Source organism: Carassius auratus, chromosome 30 (assembly GCF_003368295.1).
Source record: "Carassius auratus strain Wakin chromosome 30, ASM336829v1, whole genome shotgun sequence".
In the NCBI taxonomy this organism is placed as follows: domain Eukaryota; kingdom Metazoa; phylum Chordata; class Actinopteri; order Cypriniformes; family Cyprinidae; genus Carassius; species Carassius auratus.
Genome location: NC_039272.1, coordinates 24,453,573 through 24,475,135, shown reverse-complemented (window position 1 = coordinate 24,475,135; position 21,563 = coordinate 24,453,573). Strand labels below are relative to the sequence as shown.

General features: G+C 37.7%; 1 protein-coding gene across 1 annotated transcript in view; it reads left to right on the top strand.

Annotated features, from left to right (window-relative positions):
- LOC113049756 (double C2-like domain-containing protein beta) overlaps window positions 1–21,563 on the top strand; it is a 101,166-nt gene that overhangs the window by 57,657 nt on the left and 21,946 nt on the right. Inside the window, exons 3-4 of the mRNA XM_026212366.1 lie at window positions 19,575–19,649; window positions 21,183–21,292. Of these exons, the coding sequence (XP_026068151.1) occupies window positions 19,575–19,649; window positions 21,183–21,292 (185 nt within the window). The remainder of the gene's footprint in view (window positions 1–19,574; window positions 19,650–21,182; window positions 21,293–21,563) is intronic.

Genomic DNA, 21,563 nt, shown 5'->3' with positions numbered 1-21,563 from the left:
ACTGTGGTCTTTCGCTCGATGGTTTTTGTTTTCGCAGCAAACCTGTGTTTACAGCGGAAGTTTAAGGCAGCTGAGCCGGCGCATAACACAAATCACAACCAGACGTTATGTGATTGGCTTATGTGTACACCAATGATTTTAAAATTCACACAAGCACCCCCCCACAATAAAGAAAACGCTTGTCAATTATGCCCTTCCAGACTCTGTCCATGAAGCAAAGCGAAGTAGCAGAGTTTGGTATTACCAGGCTAACACTCTCCTGCTGTCAGCTGGGTCTTCTGGAGTGCTGAAAAACATGATTCAGGATCTACTCCATCACATCACTGCAGCCATCAGTCTGACAAGCCTCAATCACAACACTGACATTTTCTGCAGTCCAAAGTGAGGATTGTAGGAATTACCAGAGCATGTCCATTACATAAACAGAGATCAGGGAAACACTGCAAATAAATCCTGCCCATTACATCACCTTTCACTTCACTTAATTCATGTGGTAGGGAAAAATAGCATGGACTAGCATACTGCAGTTGTTCAGGACCACGGACAGCAGCGGACAAGACATTTGTCAGATGTTTGTCCTGTTTACATCTGCATTTTGTACACTGAACAAAATTAAAATTTTTGCCCCCATTTTTCATGATCTGAACTCAAAAATCTAAGACTTTTTCTATGTACACAAAAGGCTTGTTTCTCTCGAATATTATTCACAAATCTGTCTAAATCTGTGTTAGTGAGCACTTCTCCTTTGCCGGGATAATCCATCCACCTCACAGGTGTGGCATATCAAGATGCTGATAAGACAGCATGATTATTGCAAAATGATTAAAGGCCACTCTAAAATGTGCAGCTTTATCACACAGCACAATGCCAAAGATGTTGCAGGTTTTGAGGGAGCGTGTAATTGTCATGCTGACAGTAGGAATGCCCACCTAAACTATTGCCCGTGAATTTAATGATTATTTCTCTTCCATAAGCCATCTCCAAAGGCGTTTCAGAGAATTTGGCAGTAAATCCAACCGCAACCTCACATTCGATGGGGTCTGGCACTTTGGAGAGCTGTTTTCTTCATGGATGAATCCCGGTTTTCACTCTACAGGGCAGATGGCAGACAGTGTGTGTGGCATTGTGTGTGTGAGCCGTTTGCTGATGTCAACGTTGTGGATCGAGTGGCCCATGGTGGTGGTGGAGTTTTGGTATGGGCATGCGCATGTTATGGACAACGAACACAGGTGCATTTTATTGAATGTACAGAGATACTGTGATGAGATCCTGAGGCCCATTGTTATGCCATTCATCCATGACCATCACCTCATGTTGCAGCATGATAATGCATGGCCCCATGTTTCAATGATCTGTACACTATTCCTGGAAGCTGAAAACATTCCAGTTCTTGCATGGCCATTATACTTACTGGACATTGTTACCCATTGAGCATGTTTGGGATGCTCCAAATCGCCGTATACAACAGCGTGTTCCAGACCCTGCCAATATCCAGCAACTTCACACAGCCATTGAAGAGGAGTGGACCAACATTCCACAGGCCATAATCACACCAGATACTGACTGGTTTTCGGACCCCCCCAACACAGTAAAACTATAAAATTTAGTGCCCTTTTATTGTGGCCAGCCTAGGGCACAACTGTGCAATAATCATGCTGTTGTAAGGACTCTGTTGAACAGACACAAATAAGCCTGTGAATCACCATGTGAGCTTTTGAAAATCTACTTTCCCGAGACATCTAAAGATTCACCCTCCTCACCATTTTGCAAGTTGTAAAACGGTTTAAAGTGGTTAACCTAGGCACCCAATTGTCTCAATAGATGTCTAAAGCAGTTGTCTGTAAACCAAATGGTAAAGATGGCTCTGAAGACAAGACACTTGCTGTGCCAAGTTGTGGGGGGGGGGGGGGGGGAGTCTTTTGCATTGCATTCCTTCTGATCCCAACATGAGGAAAGAGTGAATGGACAGGGTCAGTAAGAACTCTGTCCTTAGTTCACTTCATTTTACCATGGATTAGTTTGAAAACAAGGAACAATTAGACATGGGATATTTACAAAGATTGAAAGTATAAGACGCTGCTGTGCCGACTATGTAGGATCCGACAGTAATGTCACAACACACAAGTGTGACTAACTGTATTACGTGATTACTATTGCTTACTATTGCAGATCATTTGATATGAGTTTTTATGCCGTTTTAACCTAAATCTATGCAGCATCCATCTGTGAAATATGTGGGCTATCAAGCATACACAACTGTTAGCCAATCATAGCAGTGGGCCTTTACTTCTTAGTCTACAATCCGCTACACCTATTCAAACAGAGCGTTCTGACGGGGGTGGGGGGTGTGGCTAGGACAGAAAAAAAAAAAAAAAAAAAAAAAAAAAAAATATATATATATATATATAAATTATTTTATTTTTTTTTTTTATTTTTTTTTTGTTCTACTGTATTTTTTATCAAATAAATGCAGCCTTGGTGAGCATAAGAGACTTCTTTCAAAAACATCTGACCCCAAAACTTTAAATGCTAGTACATCATTGTACTGAACCATTACCAGTCACACTTATAAGCTACTTCAAAAAAAAATAGTATGTTTTAGTAAATGAGCAGCATTGATTTGATTTTGGCCTGATTGGTATTAGATGAGGGTTATACTGAAAACTAGTTTCCAACATATGTTTAACCTTTCAGTTGACATAAGTCATCTAGCAATAGCAGTATAAAGCGTTGTCAGATCAGGACCATGGATAGCGCTGGATTCTGCTACAATTGTCTTGTACATCTGTCTCCTATTGGCTGTTCTAGAAAGAATCTGAATATGTGTAGCATGTGTGGCTAATGTGGTTAGATCAAGACAAAGAGTCATGTTTTCTTAAATGAGTGTTGCAGGTGGTTGGGCATGAGAATAGGTGTGGTGTCAGGGGTGAATGTGTTGGTATTCGGTGATAATCGGTGAGAACGCACGGGGGATTACTGGGGTTTACACATCCAGAAATACAGATAATGGGGTATTTGTAATCAGAGCAGAACCATCACACAAAAACATTTGCCTAACCTGGAATTTGCCTGCTGTTTTTATATGGAGATTGTGCCTGCTGACATCACTTCAGCACAGCTATGGCGTTAGCAGACACTTTGTGATTGAATCAAGTTTACAGCCTGTAACTGGAATGTAATGATTTTGTTGTGAAACATTGCTTGTATGATGGACATGCGAATGAGAATGAGACATCTGGTACATAATATCATCCCATCATCCTAGACAATCAACTGCATATTACTGAGTGAGGTTACATAGCCTTGGAAGTTTCTTACTGCCTACATACAGACAGCATAAACCAAAAATGAAAAACACAGCATGAAAAGAAAATGCACATGAGACATTCAAAAACATATTCATAAAAATACTGATAATCTGACTCCAAAGTTTTGAACAGTAGTTTATCATCAGTCTCTAATGTCTTTCTTCCAAACTGAACTGATATGTGCGACATAGGCAGATTGTTCAAAGACTCCAAGACCCTAACACTTAATTAACTACTACAGTAGCCATCAACTTTTTCAGGAGCCTTGGTTTTGAAAGTATTTTTATTATTAAATGTTTTTATTTTTTCCAATAGGTATTCTAAAAAAAATTTAAAAAAATAAACATAATAAGCCATGAACCAAACCAGTCAGCTTCAAGGTGAATCACATTAGGAAGTTTGTAATAGAAAATCTGAAAAAAGACAGGTACAAGATATTATACAGTGAGAAAGAGAGAGAGAAAAGAGAGAATACATTTCAAGTTTACTGCACATGTATTTAAATATTTTATAGTTTGTGAGCAAAGAAAGATAGGTTCTATTATGCCATTCACAGTGCTTCATGGTAGCAGCTGGAGCTTTTTTGGCATGATTTGATAGTTGAAATTTTCTAATTGGAAGAGATTTCTTTGCAGAATTATGAGTATAGTAGTTTTCACCAGGAATTCATGTTTTAAACAATTAATAAAAATAAAAAAAGAATAGCTTAGGCTGATGGCTTCAACAGAAGCATATATAAATCATTAATAACCTCATAGCTCACAGTATGTATGTCTTCAAGAGTTCAAGAGTTATAATTTTCTATATTGAAAAAGGGATTTTTAATCCAGATCCCGGCTGTGGTACTCTATAGAGTTTGATGTCAGTGCATGTGACTAAGCTCATGAATTGTGATCAATTTTAAGTAGCAACCATTCCAGTTTCATTCCCCACTGCTGACATACTCTGATCTAGAACTTAGTGAACAAAGACAAGTGGATTGAAAAGTTCCAGTGTTGTTGGACTTTGTATCATCACCCTTGGAACACGGTCCAGATTGGAGAACCATAGCTTTTATAGACTAAAATATAAATCTCTTAAAGTAGGCACCTTTCACCACCAAAGTCATTTATCAAAATAATATGTCAACATTTCCTAAGTGCCAGGCCATTTGTCCTTCTTAACAGACACACGTGATGAGAAAGAGGAATGTAGCCATTCATTCATTCACCCCTCGCAAAGGTGCCTTCCAAGATTCATTTCAGAGCACATATTGCTCATATTGTGTCACACAAGGACACATCTGCTCCAACCTTTACGTGCACCACTACCTTTTCAAATGACAGCCTCCATTAAAGAAAACCACCCTCCCTTTCGCTGACCCCAATTCAATGCACGATTCACCCATCACCATTTTCCCAGGTCTCCCCGCCACCGGCCCAATGCTCCCCCTCCCATCGACTCGTTTAAAGTTACCTGTCTGTGATCTGCTCTTTCTTTCTGTGGAACTGACAGTTCTGAAAGGGTCATCCTTATTAGCTGCAGATGTACAGGGGTCACAGACTCACTAGGAGTGTTCGCTCTATGATGCAAGGCAAGGAATGTGTCACGTCAACAGTGGAACGAGAGGTCACCAACCTGTGCGTACATTACTGAGATGTCATTGAACACAACTTAAATGCCAAAAAGGGGGTATCTGTTCCAAACAGTGGCCTCAAATAGTTTTTTGAATATTTCAAGGGATAGTTCACCCAAAATATGAAAATTTTGTCATTTTCTCACCTCATGGTGTTCCAGCTCTGTATTACCATTATTAAACATTTTGAAGAATGTTGGTAACAAAACAGTTTTGCTTCCTATATATTGACAAAAATACATTGGTCATCAGTGGAAACTAAAACAGTTTGTAGCAACATTTTTCAAAAATATCTTCAGAACAAAGAAAGTCTGAAAACAATTCTCTCTAACATTTATCAGTTATTTTGTTATTGGTTAGCCACTATGTTTTTTCCTAATCTGTTTATAAACCATGTATGCGTTTAACAGCTCATCTTTGGATTACTTTGTGCATTTGTCTAGAGTTTGATGTGACACGTTACTTGGAAATGAAGCATTAAACTAGATAAATGGATACTTAATTGAACCCTCAAGCAGTAAATTAACATGCTATCTTTTTAATGAAATGATATTCATTCTCATTATTTGTTTTGCCTGTGGCGCCACTCGTATTAGTCAGTACACATTTAAAAGTGTTACATTAAGTTTTATTTGACTGATATATTCCACTCCAACTTTTCTCTTCAAGTTGATTTTCTTGTTTTGAACAATGTGACATGTTCCTATGTAAACTATGGACACTAAATACAACTTTCCAACTGAGAAGGCAAAGGCAAAATAAAGCATTTATTTAGAACAAAAGCACTGCCCTGACATCCTCTGAAGATGAAATATGGGGGTTGATCTAACAGCATTTACATTTTTGTTTGTTTGCTGCAATGCACCCCTGAACACTCCATCACTTCATGACAGCTAAATTTAGGGTTGTACTGACTATCAGATTGAGTCATTCAGATGCACAAAAGTTCTACATTTAGAAAAATCATTTGCCACATACATTTTTAGCACATGGGTCAAACCCACTGGGCGCTTCATTTTTCCCCCACTGTATTTTCACATGCTGCTTTTCATGCTTTTTGTGTCTTTATTTCTTAACTTATATCTGTAACTAGTTTTATTTTGTGTCATTGTTGTTTTTCTGCTCTTTCTTCCACCTTTTCTGCCTTGCATGCACACATCCCTCTCTCTGCATGGCTTGACTGCATGCTGTAAATTGTTCTTGATGGAGTGTAGCTCCCTATACCCAGATACAAAAAGGTAAGTTACTCTTTATTCACTACTTTCCCACTTCCCTAGCAAATTCTCTCCGTCTTTCCTGTCGAAACTCAGTTGATTCATTCCAGCAACACCGAAATGTGAAAGAAAAGACTACTATTTTTTAGCCATTATTACATCCTTATTTTTACATGGCAGGGACATGCATTTCAATTTTGCAATTTGTTTACATTTTTGAAACTTTTATTTAATACTGAAATTAAAATACAAGTTTGTTTTTTGCATTAACCAAATTTCTAAAAGGTAATTAACTTTTAAGTAAACTCTAGTCATTTGTATGTCAAATAAATAAACACCATGTATTACATAAAATATATGCCTATATAACTATGTAGTATTTTTTGTGAAAACTATATCTTAGAGTCTCCTTTGTGTGTGTTCCTTGTATGTCATACCTATATCTGTCCTGTGACACATTTTGTTCTTTACTGTTGGCTTCTTTTCTTTTTGTTGGCTCACTTATTGAAAAGATAGATTATCTTCAAATTAAGATAAAGTGCTCTCCTGTGGGCAGATGTAAGCTTGATGTTTAATAATGGCCTTTTATTAAGTATTTATTTTAAATAGATACATTTATCTCAGGCTGATTCATTTGTGTTACCATGTAAATGTACATTTCTCTCTTGAATGGTAATTTTTCACTGTGAAGACCATGCATAGTAAGAGACTGCAGAGACTGTATCTCTCTCATTTGTTCTCATGTGGGTTGGTGGGTGGGTGGATGTTTATATGCATATGGTTTTCAGTGCAGCACAAGAGCCCAGAGTTCTCTGTGGCCATGTCTCGCCCCCATACATACATTCATGACTTTAGAATGAGATGAATCAATTGGCTGCTTTCACTTCCATGCGGGCATTCATTTATCATTGCGTCTGACACGAGGCACAGCACCAGCCTGTGCACGACCATAAATAAGCTAGAAAAAGAGTGAAAGTGGTGTGTGTGTAGCTGGTTAAGGCCTCCTGCCATGCTGTGTTTAACATAAGCTAACCCTCACAGCTTAGTATTTTATCTTTTAATGGCTTATTCATACGTATATTATATTATATATTTGTACAAACATCTACAAATTGAGGGGCTCTGATTCGTGATCTGAAGAATTTCTGACCATGCAAAACTCACCAAGCACAAATCTAAGGACGGGTGTGTAGTTACCTAGAGATGTATTTGACTTGATAATAGATTTGGATATATCATAACACTTTAGTATAGGGAGAAATTCTCACTATTCACTAGTTGCTTATTAGCATGCCTATTATTAACATATTGGCTTTTTATTAGTAATTATAAACCACATATTCTGCATTACCATATTCTACATCCTTAATCCTAATTTAACAACTACCTTACTAACTATTATAAGCAGCAAATCAGGAGTTTGAGGCAAAAGTTATAGTTAAAGGGGTGGTTCCTTACGATTTCACTTTTTTAACGTTACTTAGGGTGCTTTCACACTTGGTTCGCTTGCCTGGTCCGAACCTGATTTCGATTGCTCCCCTCCTCCCCCTGGCCCCGCTGGACTGCGTTCATATTATGTTAATTGGGTCCAAACCACTGATCTATATATGACTGGATCGCTCATCGTGTTCTAAACTGCCAACAGGCAGTGAAACCACCGGAAGTGTTTGATCCGCCATCTTACTAATCCCTACCAGCAGAGAGCACCATTGAGTCACATTCAAACCGCTGACCTAAAATCACCCTATTTGAAGCAAATCAGTCAAACGGGATTAGTTTTTATGTTATGTATATGTAAATGAATTTTCCCTTTAGATGTTATCTGCAGTGTTTACGGTCTTTTGGGCAGGATAAGCGATATATTTAAACCGTTTAGGTGTGTATGTCTGCTGCACACTGACGACACATGTAATGATACAACACAAAATATACCTTATTTCTTTATGAACATAATTATTCAGGAATTATTAAACATGAACGTATTAGTATCAGAAATTGATTTAAATATATTGCAATGAATAATTCAATTATGATGTTAATATTGCTCTATAATTAAATTAAAAGCTTAACTTACTATCTTGGAAATAAAGCTTTATGTCTTTAAATCTGTACTGTATATAGTCAGTTATTTCTCTGAATAAGTTCAGATTTCAGAATGAGCACTTTGTCGTTTGTTTTATATATTGAGGCCGTGTCCATCTGATGTTTATCATGATGTTCGCTACTATAATGAACGTAGCTTTTTAATAAGTAGGGGAAATTCCCGACATTAAAAAAAATAGCCGTTTACATTCCTAGGGTGTTTGGATTGTAATAATGTACAGATATACTTCAGATTTATAAACGCTGACTTGTTAGGTGATGTTTTCTCATTAAAATCATAAAATTTACTATTAATTCAATAGAACTTTTACACACACGAGGGATTACCAATACGGCGGCGCAACGGCTTCACTTTCATGACATCATGACCAATCCAGTTCTATAATGTAGGTCAGTGGTCCAAACCACGGTTCGCTTGCGTCATCAAGCCAGCAGCTGTTTACCACGTTGCTTAGTAACAACGGCGCAAGAGAAGGCGGGAAATGCTCAACATTACTCTCTGCACTTTTATGTATTTATGTTTTTGAACCCGTTTATTTTGTTTACAAAGCTTCAGTACATAACGGCACTTGGGCCTGTCTTACGAATGTACTGCAAAGAACACTGAAGGCGAACAGAAATCAGATACAGCTCTCTGCTTGCAGCGGGTCAGTCACTCTTGTCAGGAAAGTGAGTGAAACACAAACAAACACACATTTTTTCAAATAATACGTCATTAATAGTGGTTCACTTCCGCGATTTGGTACGATTGCGCAACCAAAGGTGCTAGTGTGAAAGCACCGTTAGTGTGTAATGTTGCTATTTGAGAATAGGCCATATCTGCAAAGTTTTTCTGCCCTGCTGATTTTGTAGTTGAAAGACCTGTAATTTTTGTGGTAGATTTATTTTTAACAGACACAGACACACACAAAGAACCCGTAGCCGGAAGGTTGGTAAAACATTTACAACTGATGAGTATTTAACACTTTAGTTTAGGGGATGCAAAAAGTGTTGTAATACACCTATAGATCATTTGTAACAGGTACTGTAAGAAAAATCTACAAATGATGTGTAACACATTTACAATTGATGAGTAGTTTTCACTTTAGATTAGGGATACAGAAAGCTTTATAAATGATTTATTCATTCATATACACAACAGATTTTGAATACTTTGTAGTGTTACCTGCAATGTACTGTAAAGGCTCACTGGTGAGGGTTTAGACAGATGTCTTCTCTGACACACATAAAGTATTTTAACGCTGTGCACCTAGTGGAGGGTAAAACCGGTTCACATTATCACAAGATCCTACACACTCCACACAGAACAAAAGTCTGTGCTGATATATTGTGCAAATATATTAACCAGTAACCTATACTGTAAACTAGTAACTATTAACTATTATCTGTTTGATTATTTCATGATGCTATTTTTTAAGATAACTTACGACAGCATATTAGCATATCACTTTATAATCATTTGTGAAGTTTTGTAAATTATTTAATCATCATTTAATCAATTGTAAATATTTTATAATTTTATCTACAAAGTATAGATTAAAATATATTAATATGTCACGTATTGATCATTTATGAATGCATAGTCATGTTTTGTACACCATTAGTTCATCTTTAACTAATCACTTATAAATGACTTATAACTGTTTGTGTGTGGGTCAGAAAGCTCTTGGTTTTCATAAAAAATACCTTATTTTGTGTTCTGTAGATGAACGAAGGTCTTACAGGTTTGGAAGGACATGAGGGAGAGTAATATATGACAGAATTTTTATTTGCTAAAATTTCAGGTGAACTATCCCTTAAGAATCATTTGTATTTGTATCATTTTAAAGCCCAAATGTTGAAATGGGGTTTAGAGTTTTGGAAAAATTCCAAACTCATTTGTTGACATGTTGCACCACTCAAACAAAAATAGTAATATTCTGATAGAGGACCTGTGTATACTGTTCAAGCTACAAATGGCTATTTGACCTCTCAACATTAAATTGGTATAGGAGAAATTGTTACAAAACAATTCAATAGGTCCAGCTTATTGAGATGTTACTCTAGCGTTTATTCTCTCTCTTCCTCCCTCCCTGTTTTTCAAGCCCACCTCCAGCCTGTACTAATGCTTATCCGTAATGCATTATGGGCACAGGGCTATTTACTATGAGGCTCAATGGGGTTTGGAGTGTGTGCAGCTCTCACCCATTGAGAGTCATCTGTGCTGGAACCTCCATCTGCTCTTCTGAAACACACTTGATTTCGACCGGCCTTTTCCTTTTACAGAATCTCACCCCTTTCATTTTTAAGTGCAGACCATCTCCAACAGGATGTTTATCCTGGAGAATAAAGGGATATAATTTGGCAGATGAAACAGATCTGACTGTTTAGCCATTGATGGGGAGATGGGAAGGGAAATGCCGTACTTGGCAGCGTGGCAGCGGTAAGTAGAGCACTATGAATGATTGGGTGCGCATGTGGCTTTCACACGCACACGCTGATGCATGCCTCCCATCTCCTTTCACACTGGTCATTTCCTGCTTCTCCATAATTATGATCAACCATCCATTCACCTGCAACACTGCAATCGGATGCCCCATAACACGTTTATTGTTAGCTGTGTTCTCAGGAGACCTCCGCTTCTCTGTTTTACAGTTATCCTGAATAGTCGAGTCTGGCCGTTTTTCTTTATCGATCTGCTTGGACCTTTGGGCCACAGTTTACCAGACACCCATATGTCACACAGCCCTGAGACGCAAGACGAATTCTGAATCACATCTGGTGCCTGGCTCAACACTGAATGAAGACAACTCAGTTGGAAAACATGCTGAAAGCAAGGTTCAGTTTTGTGCTTGGCCTTATTTTTTGTGAATGGTTGCGTCAGTCCTCTTCTATAGTTAAGTGGACCTCGGAGGCTCAGCACATTCAAATAGAATGACCATGTGCAGTGTCTGCATGCACACACAAACATACCCACAATCACAAACCCTAACAGACCTGTGGAACTTTGAAAACTGCTTTGTAGCTCTGATGAGACCGGTGTCCACTGGTCTTTCTGTTATAGGACAAACAGCAGGAGCGAATAACCTGAAGAGCAGAATGAAAGAGAAGGACGAGAAGGATGTCTTCATTTTTGACAAGCCTTTGTCGAAGCTGAAGTGTGGTATTTTATTTTTTTTTATTAATAAAAAGACTTTCTCCTTGGCCAGTTTGACGGTTGACTTCCCATAATGTAAACCCAGGCTGAGTCTGAATTCCTGTGCTTTATTTTACAATGTACTGAATTAGATGAAGACCATACCTCTCAGAGCCTGCAACCGAGACAACTTTATGCATTATATACCGTAAAAGGAGTATACTAGTCCCTCAGAGTATAGTAATATGTACCCTTAAGGTACTTACACAAACTGTTTGGAAGTACTGATGGGTCATTTCCACCGAGCTGTACCATTCAGTATAGTATGTTATGCAAATATTTCCGTTTCCTTTGTCATAAGTTGTGAATTATACCAAAATAGCAAACCATACCATAACACTTTTTTAGGACCCTTCCATTGAAGTACCTAGCCAGAAGTCTGGTACCCAAAAGATGGAACTACACTCATTGCAGAACGTTGATTGGTTCATAGAGAATCATGACTTGCACTGCTACAAGCAGAATGACATCACAAGGGAAATGATGCATCTCCTTCACTCATTCCACCATGCTGCTCATGAGTGTTGGGCTTGTTTGCATCAGAGTGCACAAACACAAAAAAAAATAACAGTGTATTTTATATTTTCACTCACACAATCAATGTAGCGTGCAAGAATTATTTAGTCGCTACCTCCCCACATACACCATACCTATCGAGTAAGGACTGATCAGGGTGTCCACTCTTAAAAATAAAGGTACTTCACAATGCCACAGAAGAACCTTTTTGTCTAAATGGTTCCATAAAGAACCATCTGAATAACCTTTCCGTTTCACAAAAAGTTCTTTGTGGCAAAAGAAGGTTCTTCAGATTATAAAAAGGTAAGAAAGAGATGGTTCTTTAAATAACCTTTGACTGAATGGTTCTCTGTGGAACCAGAAATGGATCTTCTATGGCATCGCTGTGAAGAACCTTTTAACCACCTTTATTTTTAAGAGTGTACCATCCCAAATTGTACCTTCCTGTACTGTACTGACCCTTACCGCTCGGTGTAAACCAGCCATAAGCCTTAATTGTACCTCACAGGGACAATTTTTGCAGAGAGTGTGTAATTGCCTTGTTGTAATGTTAAGAAAACAATCAGTTTGCTGGTTTAGAGTGCTGAGCATTCAGACATCCTACTCATTTGACTTTAACCTTTTAAGTCTGTTCTGTTTGTTTTAGTGGCCTGACATGTCAGCTTTTTGCTTAACCAATGGTGTGCAATGGTTTGGGGTTAGAGGGCCTATTATTAACATCTTGGCTGTTTATAAAGCACATATTCTGCACAACCATATTCTACATCCCTAATCCTACCCAATACCTAAATTAACAACTACCTTACTAAGTTTGAGGCAAAAGTTGTAGTTAAGTTGTAGTTGATACATTTTCTATCAATACACCAGTATCACAGTCCCATGTTTCTTGAGTCTTCTTTATTAAGCTACAGTTTGTAAGACTTTGGTTTGACTAGTCTCGACATTATTTATTTGCCCGTCACCCCTCCTGCCATGTTCTTTTGCCCATGCAGAGAACTTGTCAGAGACTGAGTTTTCTCACACCCCCTCATGTTCAGTTGTTTTATTTCTCAGGCACTGTTGTTGTGTTAAAGGCAACATTGATGATTATTTATGTCTTTATGCACTTCCTCCATGTACCCACAAGCTAAACAAAAGTGGAGAGAGGTGTGAAGCCCAAGCAAGCCTCTTTGATAAGTTTAAACTGTATAGCTCACAGAAGCAGAAAATAACTAATTAGGATTGTGGTTCTGACAGCCCTTATATGTTAGGCTAGAGAGTCTGACCCTTTCCCTGGCCCTCTGAGATCTGTTCATCTTATACATGACTGCACACAGGAGAGTGAGGGGCCGTCTGGAGGAACGTCCAGGAGCCCTACCTGAGAGAGACAGAGAGAGAGAAAAGGCATTCTGGGAAAATAAATGCATCAATGAAGCATGGAAACAAACTTACACAATATGCTGAATCTATATTAAAATTAGTTTGTCTCTGTGACTCATTTTAGCTTTTTAGCTTCTGATGTTTGAATGATGAAATTCAACAGACCTTAGGCCTTCTGACCTACCAAAAAAAAATTGAAAGATAATTCAGTGCTATTTTTATGTGCAGTGCCTATAAAAATTAATAAATAAATGAATGGTCTTTTCGTATTTTGTTGTTTTGAACTTAAGTTAGTTTTTATGCCACTTCTCAAGAGGAAAACTATCATTTTATCTCTGCAAATCTTTTTAGCTTATTAAGGCTACATTCGTCCAGTCCTGTTTGAATTTCTTTCTTCTGTTGGGTAGAATATGGGTAACCGAACAGTTGATGGACCCCTTTGACTCATAGTATGGAAATCAATACTATGGAAGTCATTGGGGTCCATCAACTGTTTGGTTACCCATATTCTTAAAAAATATCTAAATAAAATTTGTATTTTAAACAGGCAAAAATTAATACAGTTTTGGAACAACTTAAACGCGCAGTATGGAATTTTTGGCCACCAGGGGTCACTCAATCAAAATTATAACATAAGACGTACTTTGATGACGTCGGGAAAGAGCGTAAGGCTCATGGGTGTTGTTGTTCATTGGAACACGTGCTCTGTCGCTCCCTATCATTCCTCACTCATTCTAACTTAGTATTTTGACAATCACGTCTTTTCGAAGGAGAGATATAGATGGTTTCAAGGCAACAACATAAACAAACGTTACCACGCATGAGCGCTTTTGTGGACCTAACTTAACTTCCGGTAGACTTCCAAATAGAATCAATAACAACAGCCAAGTCCCTCTAGAGTAGATATTTTTTGATAACTAACAAAATGTTTGCTACGTGGATCAGGCGGACTTAATGAAAATGCAAATTCATTATTTGCCAACAGTAGATGTTTTAAAGTATAGACATAAAGCGCGAGAAATAGAGGTTTCCCCAGTAACAGCTGTAAACGAAGCAGAGCTGGTACGCTCACACGCTGCTTTATCAGGCATATAACATGCAAGTCTTCCTTCAGAAATACAGAGATATAAAAACACCTGTGCCTCGCTTTGATATTTAAACATATAAATGTAAGGAATTATTATTATTAAACGTGCAGTACTTAACGTTACTCAATGAAGCCTTTTGGGAAAAAAAATCTGTTTTAAAATTGTGGTGAGTCTCCAAAAATAAATAAATGTATGGGAAACACATCCCACAGCACAACCACCTGAGCCCAACTTCAGTCTACTCATCACCTTGCCTTTAACTGCGTTTGTAGAAGGCACCGCAGCCAGACCGATATACACAACACAGACCGGAGGTTAACTTAGGTCCAGGCGCGTGCGCCCGATGAAACCGTCTATATGAATTATGAGACCCCTATCAAATCAATATTCCATCTAGCTAGTAGTAATATATGTTAAAAAACACGGCCGCCTTTCGTTAATAATTATAATTACGTTATACTATGATATCGAACAAGTTAGAGAACTGCATTTGAAGCTACTTTATTCAGCTAGATATAGAACAAATGTAGATTTACATGAGAGCTAGTCCGTCTGCGTTTTACACAAGAAATCATCGTTTCACAAAACATACAGATAGATACAGTTAGCTGAATGGATGCATTCCTGTTTATCAGAATGAAAGCGAGTTCGGCATCTCTCTGTAGTTTCAGCTTGTCACGAAGCTCTCTCTATCTTGGAAATGCAACTCCAATATTTACCCGTGTCTTGTAGCTTCTCTTGTCCCAAAACCATCTCGGGTCATTTATTTCACCCGTGCGTTTGCGCTTCACAGAACGTGCAGGCAAAGCATAATCATGATCCATAACTAAGTTATTGATTTAGGTTGAAATACGAATATAAATATAAAATATAATAGTCTCAATCAAGGCTACTACTTTTTCTTCTGCGTCTCGTCTTTGTTTCTGTTCACCTTTGTATTTGGCAGTTCCGCAGGAAGTTAGATAAACTAGAGGGGTCAAAGTTTATATGACGCCATAGACGGGCGACAAAACGGAAATAAAGAAACGTGCCGTGTCTTCTAATTAAACTATAATTTTCTCCGGATTTGAAAGTTCGTGGAAACTGTCGGGATGATGTAAGTACACAACTAAAAAATATATACAGTCTTGTTCAAAATAATAGCAGTACAATGTGACTAACCAGAATAATCAAGGTTTTTAGTATATTTTTTATTGCTACGTGGCAAACAAGTTACCAGTAGGTTCAGTAGATTCTCAGAAAACAAATGAGACCCAGCATTCATGATATGCACGCTCTTAAGGCTGTGCAATTGGGCAATTAGTTGAATTAGTTCAAAGGGGTGTGTTCAAAAAAATAGCAGTGTGGCATTCAATCACTGAGGTCATCAATTTTGTGAAGAAACAGGTGTGAATCAGGTGGCCCCTATTTAAGGATGAAGCCAACACTTGTTGAACATGCATTTGAAAGCTGAGGAAAATGGGTCGTTCAAGACATTGTTCAGAAGAACAGCGTACTTTGATTAAAAAGTTGATTAGAGAGGGGAAAACCTATAAAGAGGTGCAAAAAATGATAGGCTGTTCAGCTAAAATGATCTCCAATGCCTTAAAATGGAGAGCAAAACCAGAGAGACGTGGAAGAAAACGGAAGACAACCATCAAAATGGATAGAAGAATAACCAGAATGGCAAAGGCTCAGCCAATGATCACCTCCAGGATGATCAAAGACAGTCTGGAGTTACCTGTAAGTACTGTGACAGTTAGAAGACGTCTGTGTGAAGCTAATCTATTTTCAAGAATCCCCCGCAAAGTCCCTCTGTTAAAAAAAGGCATGTGCAGAAGAGGTTACAATTTGCCAAAGAACACATCAACTGGCCTAAAGAGAAATGGAGGAACATTTTGTGGACTGATGAGAGTAAAATTGTTCTTTTTGGGTCCAAGGGCCACAGGCAGTTTGTGAGACGACCCCCAAACTCTGAATTCAAGCCACAGTACACAGTGAAGACAGTGAAGCATGGAGGTGCAAGCATCATGATATGGGCATGTTTCTCCTACTATGGTGTTGGGCCTATTTATCGCATACCAGGGATCATGGATCAGTTTGCATATGTTAAAATACTTGAAGAGGTCATGTTGCCCTATGCTGAAGAGGACATGCCCTTGAAATGGTTGTTTCAACAAGACAATGACCCAAAACACACTAGTAAACGGGCAAAGTCTTGGTTCCAAACCAACAAAATTAATGTTATGGAGTGGCCAGCCCAATCTCCAGACCTTAATCCAATTGAGAACTTGTGGGGTGATATCAAAAATGCTGTTTCTGAAGCAAAACCAAGAAATGTGAATGAATTGTGGAATGTTGTTAAAGAATCATGGATTGGAATAACAGCTGAGAGGTGCCACAAGTTGGTTGACTCCATGCCACACAGATGTCAAGCAGTTTTAAAAAACTGTGGTCATACAACTAAATATTAGTTTAGTGATTCACAGGATTGCTAAATCCCAGAAAAAAAAAATGTTTGTACAAAATAGTTTTGAGTTTGTACAGTCAAAGGTAGACACTGCTATTTTTTTGAACACACCCCTTTCAACTAATTGCCCAATTGCACAGCCTTAAGAGCGTGCATATCATGAATGCTGGGTCTTGTTTGTTTTCTGACAATCTACTGAACCTACTGGTAACTTGTTTGCCACGTAGCAATAAAAAATATACTAAAAACCTTGATTATTCTGGTTAGTCACATTGTACTGCTATTATTTTGAACAATACTGTATAACATAGATATAGTGATTTCTGCTATTTTTAAAGCAGAAAAATTACATATTGCGCCTTTAAGGCTGAGTAAATGACATCCTAGTTTTTGGGAGAACTATCCCTTTAAGAAACATTTCTTCTTATTATCGATGTAGAAAACCATGGCTCATTAATATTTTTGTGGAAAACATTCGTAGGCTTCTTTGATGAATAGAAAATTCAAAAGAGCAGCATTTATTTGAAATGTATATATTTTTTATCATTTTAAATGTCTTTACTGTCACTTTTGATCAATTTAATACTTCCTTGCTGAATAAAAGTAAGGAATAAAAATATCATACTATTCGGGGTGATCAGGACCCCTTAGCAAGTGAATTACGTATAATAGTAGAATAAATCCACCTCTAACCGGAAGGCAAAATGGGACTTCTGAAGGATTGACAATCTTCAGTGGCTGAGATTGGAGAGATTGCACATTTAACTGTTGCTCCAGGGCTTCACAGCTACATCTTAATGGGAGAATGTCAAAGATAAATCCACTATTAAAGAAAAATGTCTCAGCACAGCATGTGAGAGACTCTGAAGCCAGTTGGAAGAAGGTTCTGTGGTCTGATGAGACCAAAATTGAGATGTTTGGCCATAAGCCTAACACTGGCGATCAGAAACACACCATCCCCACAGTGAAGTGCAGTGGTGGCAGCATCATGCTGTGGGAATATCCTGGCAGGCTTCTGAGGGTAGAGGGTAAAAGAATGCATTACAATACAGGCAAATCCTAGAGGAAAACCTGATGAAGACTGCAAGATACAGTACCTCTGGCTTTGAGCAACTCTGCAAAGTGGAGTATGAATGAGGGAGAATTGCAGTGGCAAGATGTGCAAAGCTACTGTAATAAGAGACCCCACATACAGGCTCTAGAATTATTTCTTAAGTTGCATTTACTAAATATTGTGTGAATACTGCGTGTTTTAATGTTGTAAAAGAAAACAGCGTGGGATACACTTGTAGATTAATTAGTGCTGCTTTTAAATTTAACATTACCTCATGAGATTAGTTAAATCTTATGTTCCATATTTTTGTGCTCTTGGTTGAACTGGTTGAACTGAATCTGCAGTACAGGTTTCCATGAAGTGTTCAATACACAGGCATAAAAATATCAATAAATGCTGGAGGCAGGAAGACCAGCTGAGAACAGCTGCTTTAAGTTTTTATATTTTTTTTATTTTCTTTTGTTAAACAAGAATTAAATATTTACATACTAACTATATTAATAAGAAATATAAAATCGTTTGTCCTTTTAAGTACCTTTTCTTTCACTAACTTGGTTCCTGCTGAATATTCAAAGAAATACGATTTCATACCAGTCATTTCTGGAAAGACCTGAAGCTCTTTTAGCAGCTGATCTCTGTGCGAATAAACTTGATTTTATTGGTGTATTGGTATTTTATTGGCTCTCTTGACTGTTTTTTTCTGAAGATAAGGAACACCTTTGTCAAATCATGCTGCAAAGTTGCATTATGCAGAAGGATAAACTGAAAAACATTATTCGGACTGCAAAGATAAATCCAGACTTGTGAAAGATCGTGTTCCCTTAATCAAAAACACTCCCCTCAAGGTTTCTGAGAGACAGCGGTGCCATTCTTTGACTGTGAATGTAATGCTTAACAGTGTTGAAAAGATCTAATTTATATGGCATTATTCATTAATACCCTCTCTGATATTGATGGGCCTGAAGATCTACGCAGCCAATGCTACCTTACCGAACCCCACCACAAAGACTGTAATTAAGCAGGAGAGCCGAGGAGATTATGGGTGTCAGGTGGTGCAGAGGTTTTCAATAAAATCACTGTTTGCCTCACAGACTCTCTGACAGCAGACACTAGCTTTGTATTGATATTTACTCGAAATCCTGTGCAGCTTGTAGTTAATTCATATCCCTCTAGTTCTGTGTGGGGTCTCAGAGACTCAAGGCTGTTTAAATAGCTCAAAAATATATTTAATAATGAATCCAGTTGAATCTGATTATAAAGAAAATGTCCAAAACATGCATCAGACAACACAGAATCCATTATTATTTTTGGCACCAACAACACAATAGCTCAATTCATTTTTGGATGATTGCACGTCTGATATGTCTGCCGTGTCCGTGCAACGATTGGGCTTTTTATGCCCAAAGTGCTTGAGCTTTTTGCCCATACTAAAATGCATGTTAATAGAAAGCTAAGAGCTGCAGGGGCCATGGCACGACATCACCTCCAGTGTTTTTAATTAGCTCATTTGGCCGGATCTGTAACGGTACGTCTTGTTAGAAAAAGCAGGAGTTTGATGTGAATTGGATATCTAAAGCCTGTGGAATCTATCAGGCTGACATGGTGCTTTGTGCTGTTGACTTGACAGGATGTCTAAAAGTGGTTGTTTTTCATAAGTCACACTTTTTTTTTTCTTCCTTTCCCTCTCTCTCAGGGACTCAAACCAATGGATCACAATGGGCTGTCAGATCCCTATGTTAAGCTGCACCTCCTGCCTGGAGCTAGTAAGGTATGTGCCCACTCTCCCCTCGGAGATGCATTGTTTTATAAAATAAAAGGAGGCTTGCAGTAATATGATTTATATCTTTAAAGCCAACGGTTCTCAGCCAGAGGGTTGGGACCCATTAGGGGGCCTCAAGAAGCTTCGTCCCACTAGATAACTTAAAATGATTCTGATCAATATATTATGAAGAATATTTATTAATATTATTATTAATAAAATAGAAAATCAAGAACTATGTTCTTTTGTTCTGTCCTTTTGTTTCTGTTTGTTTCCCAGTTGAGAACCACAGCTTTATGGTAATTATGAAAATTGATTTCTTACAATAAAGAATCTAATGTTTAATACAGAGCCTTTAAAGCATGCTAAAACACAATTTACACAGAAGGTACTGTCTGTCACTGCAGAATCCATAAAGGCTGACTATTTAAAGTCAGTTTTGCTCATTCTAACAACTGTATTTTTTATTAAAGCTCTCGAAACCTTTAACTGTGGTACATAGTATAATTTTGTCTTTAAAATAGATTTGTGTATCTCTAGACACAGTACTCTGTTTTTGGAACAAGCTCCAACTGTAATTCAGTTAAAATTCCATTTTAAATCACATCAGTAACTTTGCATCAGATGGAAGGTTACTAGTAGGAGGTGCCTGACTGTTTTTTGTGCATTTTGTTAGTAACAGTCAGATAGCATATTTAACTATAATATTCAATCGGGCATTAATAGATAGAGAAAAAAAATCATGAGATAACAAGAAAATATTTTTTTACTTAAGACTCTTTAGTCTGAGGTAACCAACTTCAAATGAACTCTATCTATCATGGGTCTAGATTACGTTTATCAAATTGACTAGAGCTGCCTTGAAATCTAAAAGGCCAGATTTTCCTTTTCATTGAACAACATCTGTGCTCTAAAAATTATCATCATGCTTCTCATTATAATTAATCTGTTTTTGGACATCTTGTTTTTTTCTTTTCAACAATCGACTTACTATGTGCAGGTTTATCACTTACAGCTACTGTCAACATAAGACTCCTCAAAGTCATTCTCCTTCTGTATGGATCATATGTCCTACCGTGCAGCTGAACTCTCCTTCACAGGGTTACAGTAGAATTAAATGAGATAGGAGTTAACCCATTATGATTAGGAAACACATCACAGATGTGCTAGATGAAACAAAGACATTGGTGTTAATTGTGTTAATTAAAGACACTTTCTACTTTTCCATGAACTTTTCTTCAGTAAATGGTTTTAAGAAGGTGATTAAGCTTTATAAAATGGTGATAACCAACCTTGGTATGTCAGTCTAAATATTATATGAGCTGTTTTATTTTATTTTATTTTTATTATTATTTTATTAATTCTAAATGAGGTTTGCCATTTTGCAACCGTGTTATAAAAATGTGGTACATGTCTAAATGCAGAATTTAAACCCTGATTCATGTCATTTTATCATTATATATCTGGAAGGTCTGGCTTCTTCTTAGCTTGTGCCAGTGAACACAACCACTAATCTACAAGCACATCTGTCCTCTCTTCCAGGCCAATAAGCTCCGCACAAAGACCCTACGCAACACTCTCAACCCTGTCTGGAGCGAGACCCTAACGTATTATGGGATAACTGATGAAGATATGGTTCGCAAAACACTCAGGTACACAATCAGAGTCTATACATTCATCACTTTTATATGTCAGAGCTACTGACAGTAGCTTATCCATTGTAAAGAAGTGACTTGGTTGTCAGAGTTAAGCAAAGGGTTGATTACCCCAAAAAATGCATTTGCTACATATTGAGAGGGAAAACAGTGTTTCTATGACATACTTTAGACTGTAGGTGTGTTCAGAAGAACGGGATCATAGAGAAAGTGGCACGCAGAGCAAACCAGCTTAATACATTTAATGAGGGCTTTTTATAAATGTCAG